Consider the following 12,978-nt stretch of genomic DNA (forward strand, 5'->3'; position numbering starts at 1 on the left):
GTCACAGGCACCCTGGGCTGCATGTGGCCCGTGGGACGTAGGAATGTAGCCCAAAGTGCCTGCTTGGCCTGGAGCTGGGCGATCGGGAGTCATCAAATCTGTTTGAGTGAGGGACGCCGCAGGAGTTTTAGCTGGCCACTGAAGATGAGGGGGGTTTCCTGGGAACTCCATTTATTTTGTAGCCTAGGGTAACAGAGGGGATAGATACTTCTAAGCAGCAAGAAAAGACGTGGACCGACCCTATGAGCTTCGGAGCCCCCCGTGGAAGCCTGGGGACAGACTTCCGTTGTAGGTCCCCAGCATTCTCCTACCCTCCAGCTCCTGCCTTCTTGCAGGGTGTGGGGGAAAGCCCGAGGCTTCTCTCAGCACACCCGGATCCCCTGTACCTTGGGAGGGTCTGCTAGTAAAGGTCAGCACTGTTTATTGACGGTGTTCCATGAGTTGCTGCTATTGGTGGAGGCTGTGGCTTCATGGAGAAGCTTGCATTTCTGTGTGTGACATTTGTGCTAGCTGATCCCGGGTGCTAGGAGCTGAGCATTGTAACATTTTCTAGCATTTGTGGGCAGTGCCAAAAGGTACAGGTATCACCCGCACTGAATGGAAAAAGCCAAATGTGAGGGACTTCAAGAGAGACACTGCTTCCCTGCCCCCGCCAGTACCCCTCCCCCTCCCCCCAGGGTCTCAGGCTTGGCCTGGATTTATGCAGTTTGAATTGAAGGGAGATGGGGCTTGAGCAGAGGAGGAAAAAGAGAAGAGCAGTTGGTTTTAAAAGGCTTTAGAGCAAAGGGATTACCTTGTCTCATTCACCCTGTAATGTTTGGGAGAGGACAGGCAGGGATATGTTAAACATGCATTTCTCAACTTTTATCCTGGATTACTCTAAATCCAAAAGCTACGCTCTACCACCTGGTGTGGTGATCTCAAAGCTTTGGCTTAGGAGAGCGGCAGGTGGAGAAAGCCCAACACTGTGAACACCACTGGCCCTGAGGATATTGTTTGTTCTCTGGTACCCTTTGTACTTGGACACTGACTACAGATTCCTTTCGGAGGTCAAGGCCAAGGAAAGTCCCCTCCGATGACGGATCATCTGTCTTTCTCATACTCCCTTCAGAAGTAGCAGTTTCTTTCACAGAACACATGAGTGTCAGGGGAAGGCGTGAATGGGTGCACAGCCCTTCTTTTCCCGGTGAAGAGTCCCGAGAACAGAAAGTGATACGTTTTTATAGAACAGTGGGGCATCTCTGAGAGTATGCAGCTCACCATCAACAGCTTCCTTTGGGGTGGACAGGATCTCAGAACCTTAACATGGAATGTTCACGGTCCACACCGTCCTGAATTACTGTCAAGAGCAAACCATCGGGCAGAAATCTGGTGGCTTTCTTGCATCCGCACTCACACCCTACACTTCCAGCAGGTATTTCCCCAGCGGACCTCTGAACCCCTGGTGGTCACGGCTTTATTGCCCTGATGCCCCTGCCGCTCTCCCGCCCGCCCCCTCTAGCTTTGCTCTCTCATTTTCTCTTCACGTGTTTCTGGCTTTGTCAGACATTTGCTCCCCGGGAATTCTGTGTGGCTTCATGAATTGTCAACAGAAATTCAGAATCTTTGTGGCAGGATCTGGCCTCCAGGGACTTGCCGGAAACCAGCAGCTTCTGGCAGTGGTGAGAGGCCAGCTCTGCGGAGAAGGGGCAGCCTGGGAGGATCTTTCTGAAACATGACTGTGTCGGGACTCTGAAGTCCAAGGGAGATAACGAGAGGCCACCTGCACCGTGGCCTCACTTCCACAAGCCCAGGTGGCCTGCCCGTTTGGGGCTTTTTCACAGCTGAGGGATTTCCTCTAGCAACTGTCTTTATTCTAACGCTTTTCGATAGAATTTTTCTAAGATATTTTGTACATTTCCATGTTGACTTACCTCGGGGACATCATACAAAGACACTTTCTTATCTGTGTGTCTAGTATAAGCTTTCATACGTAATAGGTGCTTCATACTGTTGGGTGAAAAATGAATGATTTTTGTCAGAAAAATAATTTGTTATTTCTTATTGCGGGGTAGATACTTGAGAAAATACAGTACATACAGAAAGACAGTAAAAAAGAAGGGATTCCCTGCTGGGGAAGGAAGGAATCAAAGCCTCAGCCAGGGCGCCAGTGGGTACAAGGACGCAGCTGATGCCTAGCTTCCCCTCGGCCCCTCACAGCCTCCTTGTGACGTGGGCTCCATTTCAACGCCTGTTCAGAATCCTCCCAGGAACACATGCTGCATTTTCTGAGATGACTTCATTGCCAGTGGTTCACCAGTGTTCTAGAAATTTGAGAAAACCAGAGAAAATAAACTTGAGGGATAAAAAGATTCCCGAAATCCCATCACCCAGGGGAAAAACCATGCCTGCTTTGGGGCTTATCTTTCTGGTCTTTGTCGGTCCTTTTGTCTACATTTCTTTTCTTTTACAAAACCACTATCACAGCATGGATATTGCCTACTGTAGCCTTTTAAACTCCAGAGCCCTTTGTGGCTCTCAGTGCTGTTAGGCTGTCTACAGTATTTTTACTGCTACAGAATTCTGTTGGGTGGATGTACCGTGACCTGGAGTCCCTATGGGTGAGATGTCTCGGCCACTGCCAAGTTCTGTTCCGCAGTTAGGCATCTCCTTGTGGGTAAGGTCATGCAGATATCTGTGCCGCCCTCCTTAGGTGACTGAGTCACTCTGAGCACTAGAGTCAGCACCAGCAGACCCCTAGATGGCTTTGTAGCACAGACACGCTCTAAGGCTGGTTGAGGATGCAGGCCCATTGGCCCCTCATCGAAATCCTGAGGACAGCTGTGTCTCTGTGTGCTAGGGTCTGTTTTCAATACTAGTGCCGTCTCTAGTCTCCTCTCTTCCCAGTCTGCGTCCTTCCCTTAGGGGCCTCTCTGCTCTCTTGATGTTGTTGTTCTGAGCTTGCTGTGGGCTGTAGTGGCCAGAAAACCCAGCTGTAGAACCGTTTCTAAGGGGAGAATCCTGCGTGCAGACTGGAGTGTTAGTGCATGCTTTTTCTGCAGAGCTGATTTTGCCCCGTTTTCCTTGAGCACTGTAGCGGGCAGGTGGGGTTGCTGGCGGGCGGGGCTGGAGGCCAGGCTAGGTAAGATGGTGGTGTCTTTTCATGAGCCTGGTTCCCTGGAATTCTGCGACTTCGGACAATGATGCCCAGTCTTTGCCGTGTCCTGGTTTGACCTGGTGGGAAAGCGAGGAAGCCTCATCTGTGGATGGTGTAGGGACCTGGTATGTGGCCTGTCAACTTGCTTAGTTACCTTGGTCTTCATTCCAAATAACCCCATGTGTATAAGAGACTCCATAATGCCAGGGACTCTGGTGGCCTGCTGAACATTTTGTGTATTGTTCAGCTGGAGAAAGTCCTTGGCGAGGTGTCTTTCACTTACTTGTGAGTTCCTCGCTGGGATGGCAGTTCTCATCTCCCCGCCTGCATCTCCCTTCAGCTTCTCTTCTCATCACCTTTGGGTTTCTCCTCGGCAGGAGCTGGTGGTGATGGGTGCGCCGGGGTCATTTTACTGGGCGGGGACGGTCAAAGTGCTGAACCTTACCGACAACACCTACTTCAAACTGAATGACGAGACGATCATGAACAGGCGGTACACGTACCTGGGTGAGTAGCTCAGGGAGGTCGCAGGTAAGAGGGGCGATGGGAGCCATGGCCATGACGTTCACCAGCTGTTACTTTACTGGTGGAAGAAAGAACTTGTTGGCTTTTACATTTATTCTAACGAGTTCCGGCTTCAGCCAGAGTACCTGGCCATCAAGCCCCACACGTGGAGGAGCACAAAGCAGGAAACTGAATTAAAAACCTGTGATTTAACTAAAAAGCTGACAGTTGAGCCTCCAGGGAAGCAAATGTTTTATTTTCATTATTAACACTTCCTCCCGCTCAGATGACCGGGTACAGAATGAGTTCGACAGAACCTGGTTTTGTACCGTGTTCCTTTGAGGAGGTCTGTGCTTCCTGGTCCCCACGGTGGTGGCAGATAGAAACAGTAGGAACCAGATAGTATCACGAGGGATGGCAGCCTAATGCTGGAGCTTAATGAAAGGCTCAGAAAAGTTTCTCCTCTCTTTAATCTCCTAGAAAGAAGGCAGGCACAATTTAAGTCAGCAGCCGGCAGCAGACAGGAACAGCGGGGAGGCAGGACTGTGCCCGTTTGAAAACAGGGATGGTCTGTCTTTGCCGGTGTGCATGAGCAGTTTACATGGCTTTGCTTTAATTCGTGGCCTAAGCGCTATCATTCTGGACTGAGCATGAAGCTGCATTTAGGCTGGCCCCACGGAGAGAAAACAAAGCTCTTTCACACACGGTACCCGCAACTTAAATCTGCGGGAGTCCCGGCCCTTTTCATAGAGATTCGCCTGGGAGGGGGCAGTGGGGGTTCTTAGGCTCGCCTGTCCGCTTACCTGCAAGGTTTTGCCCCGTGAATAGACCACCATGCCTTTACTCGGAGGCTTTGGGGTGTTCCCTGCTCTGGGCTCCTCAGTCCTCAACACTGTCATTTATTGAGCACTTACTGTATGCCAGGCTCTGCACAGTATTCCTTTTCATCCCTGAAACAACCCGTAAGATAGCCGTTATGGGCACCCACACTTCACAGGTAAAGCCACTGAGGTACAGAGAAGTTAGGGCGTTTTCCAAGGTCACGTGGCTCTTAAATAGCAGAGTGGGGTTTAAACCCGTGGTTTCCGAGCCCAGGGTGGAAACTGAGCTGCCTCCCCTGGGTGTGCTGCGGAGACACCACTGACCCCCACTGGGCGGGGAGCACCTTGGGGGGACGTTTGTCTCACATGTTCAGGACTCACCGTAGTGCCTGGTGCACCGCAGGGACGCAACACGTTTATCAGGTCGGAAAACAGGAAGAAGGTGGAGGGGAGCCTTGGCCGGGCGGTGGCCATGGGGTCCAGGCTAAGGCTGGTGGCTTCTCCCCATGTGAAGAACGGGGGCCTCACCTGCTGCAGGCCCTGCAGGGCTCCCCAGAGGCTTTGGTGTATTTAGCGCAGCACCTGTTCCATAGAACAGAGACCACATTTTCTTGCCCCAGTGTCCTTGTGGACATGTCTTTGTGTGAGACGAGCCATTCTAGCCTGGGCAGACTGACAGCCGCCACTGCTCTAAGACTAGCTGGAGAGTAGCTGTCTAGTTAGGGGACACTTGAGAAATGTTTTCCTCTGATAGATCTTCTTCCTTGTCACTCTTTCTCAACCCTGACCTCGGTTTCTGCCCCTTCATTACAGGCTATGCAGTGACCGCCGGCCACTTCTCTCATCTGTCCGCCACCGATGTGGTCGGAGGTGCCCCGCAGGATGAAGGCATCGGAAAGGTGAGGGGGCAAGTCGGTGGAATAGCGTGGGGTCCGACAGAAGGGCGGCGTATGCTGCTGCTGTTACAGGGGTTTGTCAACTCGCTCTGTTCTGATGTTGTGGGGTGGCTGGCAGGTAAGTGATGATGGAGTACTGAGGAAGCTCTGCTATCTCCTCCCAGCCCCTTGAAAATTAATCAGAATGTGGTGTTCCCTGCACATTCGCATCTGAGACTGCTTTTCACAGCTGACTCTGTGTGTGGGTTTGTGTGCACAGGTGTGTATGCATGCCTGCGTGGGTGAGAGTGAGATTAGTAGGCAGAACTTGGCATCAGGGCACCTCCAAAGGAGTGGTGTCCAATGCTAACTTCATATCCTCCGCTCTCCCAAACCTTTCCAAGTTTGACTTTGACCTAGTGGAGCCAGGTCTAGTCACAGATAGCTTTGGGGATGTATTCACTTATCTTTGGGCCTAGATTCTTATACTTATTTCTCCGATGTTTTAGAACCAAGACTGGTTCAGCCCAGAGGCTGGACTAGGACTATGTGGGTCAATTGCCCTAAACTCTCTGCCCAGAGTATTGGAAAGACCCCACGGACCTAGGGCTGTCTGAGTCCCCTTGGGAGTGTCAGCCGCTGTTGACGCCTGGCATGTGGAGCACTGTGCCTGTCGGTTCTTCGGCACCAGGGGACAGGAAATCCCGATTGAGTGGGTTGGGTAGGTCCAGATGAGTCAGGAATCTGCATTTTTAATAAACTGTGTAGGTTCTCTGGTAGGAAAGACTGCACAGAGGAATGATCGTTGGATCGGAGCTCATGGGGTAGACCTAGAAGAGGTCTACCAGGGGCACAGAGGAGAGGGGTCTGGATTCCGGAGATGGGCCGAGACCGCTCACTGGAGCCGGCAGCCGGGTGTCAGCATGGTCAGCTGACGAAGCGGGACTGTGATAGGTGTACGAGGGTCATTTCCCTGGATCCTCCTGGGCAGCAGTTAGGAGCCACCACTCACGTTCCTGGAGCATGTGCCTCCCTCCCCCACCCCCCTGCTGCTATGGAGAAAGGTTCTTTGAAAATGAAACCAGATTAAAAAACCCAGGGCACCGAGCAGGGGAGGCATGTAGATGAACTCCGATGACTTGAAGGAAGGTTCGGGTTCTTCTGAGTCACGTGAATTCCTCTCCATGGTGGAGGGAAGTAGTGCCCAGAGCTGTCTCCACACTGATGATATTTTCCGGGGGTGGAGCCGTGGGAGCCCAGGTACCTCTGCAGCACTGATTAAAATGTTCACCTCCCAGTTCACAGCGATGCAGCTGCCTCAGTGCTGCTTGGGCCCCAGGAGAAGCGCTGGGGCCACTCGTCACCGTTGGTAAATTGATGGCGGTGCCATATTCCCAGGGATGGGGGCTGGTACGGACCTGATTCCCAAGGACCCCAGAATGGACCTCTGGCCTTCAGGAGTGTGGTGGTTATTCACTTCTGTTATCTGAACATGAAAGCATTCACAAGATTCTTTACCCTGTGGGAGGGTCCCCTGCCCTGTTTCTCGTGGGACCTTCTCTTCCCATAAGATGTAACTTGAAAAAGAACTTCCACAGTTGTATCATTTAGGAAGTTCTACATCAATTATCCCCTTAGCAGTGGAGATTTATGGCGTAAACGCGCATACTAAAGGCTCTGAAAAGTCCCACGGCGAAGGGATTTACTTAATGTGTGACTCTGGCATTTGCTAACTCAACTCCTGTTTCCCCCAGCAGGCCTCGGGGCTCTCATGTTCTTCGGCATCACTGTGGGAAACTGCTGTGTCTAGAGTACCTCCCTCCTTCTGTCCACCTGCTCAAGCTATCACTAATACTGGGAATGGCGGGAATGGTTCAAGAAAGATAACACTTCTTCTAATTGTTGAATTGTTTACTAGTAATTTGGAAGCTCCTTGGGTCTTACTGTGCGTGGCTTCTACCCGTGACATGGCTCAGGAGCAGAGGAGGGGCTTTTGGCCTTGGGGTCAAAGGACACTTTCTTTGCAGAGCTGATGAAGTAAGAGCCGTGCCAACTCCATTGTCATCCACAGCATCAGCAAGCCTCTCCCGCGCCCAGTCAGGCACGTCAATGGGACTCCCAGGAGGATGCTGATGAGTTTCTTTGGTCATTGCCTCCATCTTACCTAGATTTTTTTTGTTGTTGTTCTTTCCATAGGTTTATATTTTTAGAGCTGACCGAAGATCAGGCACCTTAATTAAGATTTTTCAGGCATCAGGTAAAAAGGTGAGGTTCTTGGTATAAGTGTCTTTTTGTGGTTTGAGAGATGTCATCGTGTGGGAATCAGATCTTACTCATTGGGACATTGGGTTAAAGGTCTAGTGGTGCCTTTACTGGCTCAGCATTGACTGCAGCCTGCAGATTCATGGGTTTCACGCTTGTCGTTGGAGACATGTAGCAAGACGGCCAAGTTCAGCACAGTTATTGTTTTAAGGTTGTCTGTATTTCAGACACTGTCCTCAGAAGCACTGCCTGCTCTATTTGTCTCTGCCCCTTTGTCTTTCTCCGTCCGTCTGTCCGTCTCTGTCTCATGTGTACACACCTGCACCTCCAGAGAGATCCACACCGTTGCGTACAGGTAGCAGGCAGATCTGGTCACTTTCCAAGGAGGCGTGCAGATGCGTGGTTCGCACTCTCCCTATGTCACCCACGCAGCGCTGCCCCTTCCTCCTCGCATCCCGAACCCTCTGCCACCACTGCCGTGGGAACGGTCGTCACCCAAAGACAAACCAAAGAAAGCCACCCATTTCCCTTTAGAACCTTGAAATAGAACTAACCTAGGAAGGCTGCCCTCAAATTAGTCTTGGGCAAAGTTTATTTGCCTGTGTCGTCTTGCTGTCCTCACCCTGTCCCTAATCCAAATTCCCTCACATCCTTTTTTCATTCTCACCCAAAGACATTTCTTCGTTGCTTTTAGAGGTAGGGAGGGAGAGAAACATGGATGTGAGAGAGAATAATCCATTGGTGGCCTCCCGTATCAGACTAGGGATCGAACCTGCAACCTTTCGGTTACAGGATGGCATCTTAACCAACTGAGCCGCACCGGCCAGGGCTCCTGCAAATTTTAATCCTAATTTCTATTAATACTGCACCGTAATCTGAAAGTAAGCCAGTTGGAGATTCTTTTGATTAGTGTGGCTTGGTCCAGCAGGATTGCTCAGCGTGACTGGCTGGGAGATGAGGTGGGTAGCTCACAGCTGCCTCGGTCAAGGCCTTCAGTGACCTCTGGGAAGAAGTGCAGCACCTAAGGCTTGGGAGGGAGATGTGAGGAGACTGTCGGAAGGTTATTTCCCCACCACTCCCCAGAGGAAAGGGGGGAAAAACGTTGTTTCCCTTTTGGGCGGCCGTGGGCCCCAACTCCAGTCCAGTTCCTCTGCGAGTCAGACCGGCTGGATGAGCCTGGCACCATTACAGGTTTTGATGAGAGCTCCTGTTCCGAGTGCCAGAAAGCCCCCTCGTTTTGTGCGCTCCTAACCACCTTAGTGCATATACCCCGTATTAGTTGTCATCGTTTTCTCAGCAAACAATGCATCTCCACACTCCGCTTTGTGAAAGCTTTCCCTGAGAACAGCTCTGCATTCCCCTGAGAATGTGGCTGCCTGTTATGTTAACATTTCCACACCCCAAAGCGGGGGAGCACCGCTGGAAAATGACTGAGTGATTCCACAAAGGTTTCCCAAGCACCCCCAAAATAAGAAAGAAATAACCCTATGCCATTTGTGATAAAGGGTCCCCCCAAACAAGCAAGGTGTGAATGCTGCGAAGCCTAACATTTTGGGTGGGTGAGTGTGTCAACCATGGACAATCCAGCCCCTGCTATGTGACTTTTCAGATGTACCTGGGCTTGAATGCATGAAACTAAAGGGTCCTCCACCCCCACCCAGGTTGGGATATAATTGACACAAAGCATTGTGTAAGTTCAGGGTGTACAGCATGATGATTTGATCATTTGTTCTGTCTGTACTGTGATGTGATTACCACAGTAAGGTCAGTTAACACTCATCACCTCACATAGCTACTATTTTTGAAAGGTCTCTGTAAATCACACCTGTCACCCTATTTTCAGAATATTTTCATGTTCCATGGTAGCTGCGCCTCCCACCTGCTTCCTCCATCTCCCTGCCCCCTCAACTCTCCGCTGCCTGCGCTGAAGACAGACTCAATGAACACCTGTCACCCTGGAGTAATGAACAGTCTATGGTTGTACCTTCTCTCTGTCTCAGAACCTCTTGGTCTGGGTGATAACACACAGGGCCACCCATCTCTGACTGGGCCGTGGTCAGGTTTGGGGGAGTAGATTTGGGAGAGGGTGAAGTGAGAAGTAAACACTTGAGCACCCACTTATCCAAACTTCCTGTGGGCTTGACATCGTGTTCCAGGACACATGCCTGCTTATCCCAGGGATGGCAGGACACTCCGGGCTCCGGCTACCGCTCCATGGCCTTGCTGCTTCTCATCTCTGCTCGGGCTCGTCCTGCCCTTGCCCCGCACCATTCCCGAGTGACCTCTTTATCTGCCACTCTTGCCCTCTTATTGCACCGTCTTGCAGCTTGACGCCTGTTGTCGTCTTTCCGATTTGGAAGTAGACCATTGTTACTCTCTTTGTGCTTATTCTGCTTTTTGCCAGAGACATGAAAAATTCATGTCTCTCTGACTTCTGCATTATTTCACAGCGAAAGGACATGACCCCAGGCTCTCCAAGGGAGCCTTTAGCTTTACCCCTGTGTCTGGTTGGCCTTACACACCCAGAGGAGGGTCTGAGGCAGTAAATCACTGGTCCACTTCTGCTTTTGTGAGGCCAGAGAGTCCTGTCTGCCAGCTTCACCATGGGGCAAAACAAATACCCCACCCCACTGTGGTCCTTACTGGTTGGCATCTTTCATAATATAGTACACATAAGAAGTCACTAATATGTGTGCAGTTCCAATGTTACTAGAGACTCATGTCCCTGCATTTCCAGGGTGATAGGAGATCTCTGACCAAGGACTGCTCACCCCAAAGCATGTCATTGCCACGTTGAAGTTTTATGGAATTAACTGAGTATGTGATGTATACAGGGGTGTCCAACCTCTGGGTGTTTCTGGGCCACACTGGAAGAAAAGTAAATACATTGTGACACGTAATCACAAATACATTAAATACATTGTAACACATAATCATAAAAAATATCTCATAATGTTTTAAGTAAGTTTGCGATTTGGTGTTGGGCCGCATTCATAGCCATCCTGGGCTGCGTGTTGGACACCCCTGCAGGGAGAACGTACAGGGATGTCTGATTTAACACTGATGCAGATGCCAAGTTACATAGTCCATCAGAATGAAACAAATAGTTCCCCGGAGTGCAGACAGCAGCGTTGGGGCCTTGCCTGCGTCTCAGTCCTTTTACTGAAGTCCAGAGAGATTGACAAGGCCACTGAGTCAGCAGTTGGCCACTGGTTTCTGTGTTCCCTATCTCCAGTGACTCTAGACCTCCTCTCTTGGGAATGAGGGGTTGGCAGGGGGTGCGGGTTGAGTGTCAGCGGCCTTGGCGTGTGACTGGGAAAGGGCTTCTGAGTCCCCTTGTCCCAGGGCTGCCACAGGAAACAGTGTGTGTGCCCTCACCTGCATCCTCCTCCTCGGGGCTCGCTGCCGGCCAACTCCACAGTGAAGGGAAATGCTCCTTCATGTCCATGCAACCAGAGCCCTTATATTTGAAGAGATTTATTTTAAAAGGATTGTTGTTGTTGTTGTTGTTGTTGTTTAATCAGAAGTTGCAAACTAGCAGCCTTTGGGAAGGATACAGCCTGCAATGATTTTTGTTTGTTCTGTGCAGTATGTTTGCTTTTTTAAAATATGGATTAGCTGCTGTCTTAAAAAAACAGAGACCCTTCAAATAAAATACTCAGTTTTTGGCTTCTCTTGAAAAATGGGAAGATCGGCCATCCCTTGGTCAGCCTTCCTCGTGGCAGCCGTCGACGGCGGCTGGGTCTCTGGATGTCAGTTTGCTATAGTCTCCACCAGGCCCTGTTGTTTCTCAGACACCGAAGCCAAGCATCACTCGCCACCTGTGAGCGTATTTGTTCTGTCACTTGCTTTGCACGTGTTATATCACCTGCCTGGACCCCATTCGCACTGGGGTTTAAGGCCCCTGGTTTACAACAGTGGGGACTGGATGAGGCATGAGTACAGAAGACCCAGGATGGCCTGGCAGTGTTCCCTCATCCCTCAAGCAGTCTGGGCGTTCTCCCTTTTCCTGTCACGTCAGCTCCTGTGTTCCTCCCCAGTCTTTAGCAGCGCACAGCCTGGGAGAGGGTAACCTCTTTCTCCATGTCACGCTTATTTGCATACCTGCCTTGTGTGGTGAGGTTTTACACTCCTATTTGTAAAATGTCTCAATGGCAAATGTCTGAATTACAGGGGACTTTTATTACGGTTATAACTTATATTTCCAACCTTATGTTTGTATCTTTATTTTTTATTTTTAGTTTTTAAAGATTTTATTTATTTATTTTTAGGGAGAGGGGAAAGGAGGGGGAAAGAGAGGGAAGAAACATTGATGCGTGGTTGCCTCTCATTCACCCCCAACTGGGGACCTGGCCTGCAACCCAGGTGTGCACCCTGACTGGGAATTGAACTGGTGACCCTTTGGTTCACAGGCTGGTACTCAATCCACTGAGCCACACCAGCCAGGGCTCATGTTTGTATCTTTAAAAACAGTGCCTCCTTCTCCTGGGATTGTCCATTTGTTGTCCCCTTGGTGTAGGGCTCCAGGACCGAGGGGACTCTGATCCAGGGAGCTCTGGTCTCAGGTTGGCTGGGGGCTCCGCATCACTGCTGGGAGGCGCAGGGCACTCGGGCTTTTCCCCATGAGCCTCTGCATTCTGGCTCACGGGAAAGCGCCACCCGCACAGCCTGTGGGGGACAAGTGTTCATAAAGCCGGGGACAGGAGGAGAGCGAGGGCCTCCTGTGTGAGGGCAGACACTGAACGCTTTGTTGCAACTCGACTTGGTTGCAGATGGGCTCTTACTTCGGCTCCTCCTTATGCGCAGTTGACCTGAACGCGGACGGCCTCTCCGACCTGCTGGTGGGGGCCCCCATGTTTTCTGAGCTCAGGGATGAGGGGCAGGTCACCGTCTACATCAACAGGGGAAATGTGAGTATAGTGCTGGGCACCATGTGGACAGGGTGGGGGGAGAGGGATGTTTGTCCAGCGAGTAGTGGCTGAGCTCCCTTCTGGGCCATGCACTGGTCTGCATTACCCAGCTGAGGTTCGAAGACATGCTTCCTGCCTTCAAAAAGCTCCATGTTCCATTAATGGGAAGTTACAGGCATTGTTACAACTGCCAACATACAGGGATAAGAAAAATCCTAATGGGCTGTGGTTTGAGGGCTCACCATGTACCAGGAGCTGTTCCTCCCCCTTTCTGTGAATGATTTGTGCACACGTTATCAGTGGTCCCCATTTTCCAGGTGAAAAAACTGAGGCCCAGAGAGGTTAGGTAACTTACCCCAAATCACACAGCTAAGAAGTGGCAGGGCTGGGATTTGAACCGAGGCAAGATGGTTTCAAAGCATCATCTCAAGATTGTACTGCCTTCCTGGGCATATATACACATCTGCCCA

At 50.8% G+C, this 12,978-nt stretch overlaps 1 protein-coding gene across 1 annotated transcript in view; it reads left to right on the forward strand.

Annotated features, from left to right (window-relative positions):
• The window catches only part of ITGA9 (integrin subunit alpha 9), a 301,990-nt gene that overhangs the window by 51,479 nt on the left and 237,533 nt on the right, over window positions 1-12,978 (forward strand). Inside the window, exons 6-9 of the mRNA XM_053929726.2 lie at window positions 3,514-3,643; window positions 5,275-5,360; window positions 7,533-7,601; window positions 12,371-12,508. Of these exons, the coding sequence (XP_053785701.1) occupies window positions 3,514-3,643; window positions 5,275-5,360; window positions 7,533-7,601; window positions 12,371-12,508 (423 nt within the window). The remainder of the gene's footprint in view (window positions 1-3,513; window positions 3,644-5,274; window positions 5,361-7,532; window positions 7,602-12,370; window positions 12,509-12,978) is intronic.

Source organism: Desmodus rotundus, chromosome 8 (assembly GCF_022682495.2).
Source record: "Desmodus rotundus isolate HL8 chromosome 8, HLdesRot8A.1, whole genome shotgun sequence".
In the NCBI taxonomy this organism is placed as follows: Eukaryota; Metazoa; Chordata; class Mammalia; order Chiroptera; family Phyllostomidae; genus Desmodus; species Desmodus rotundus.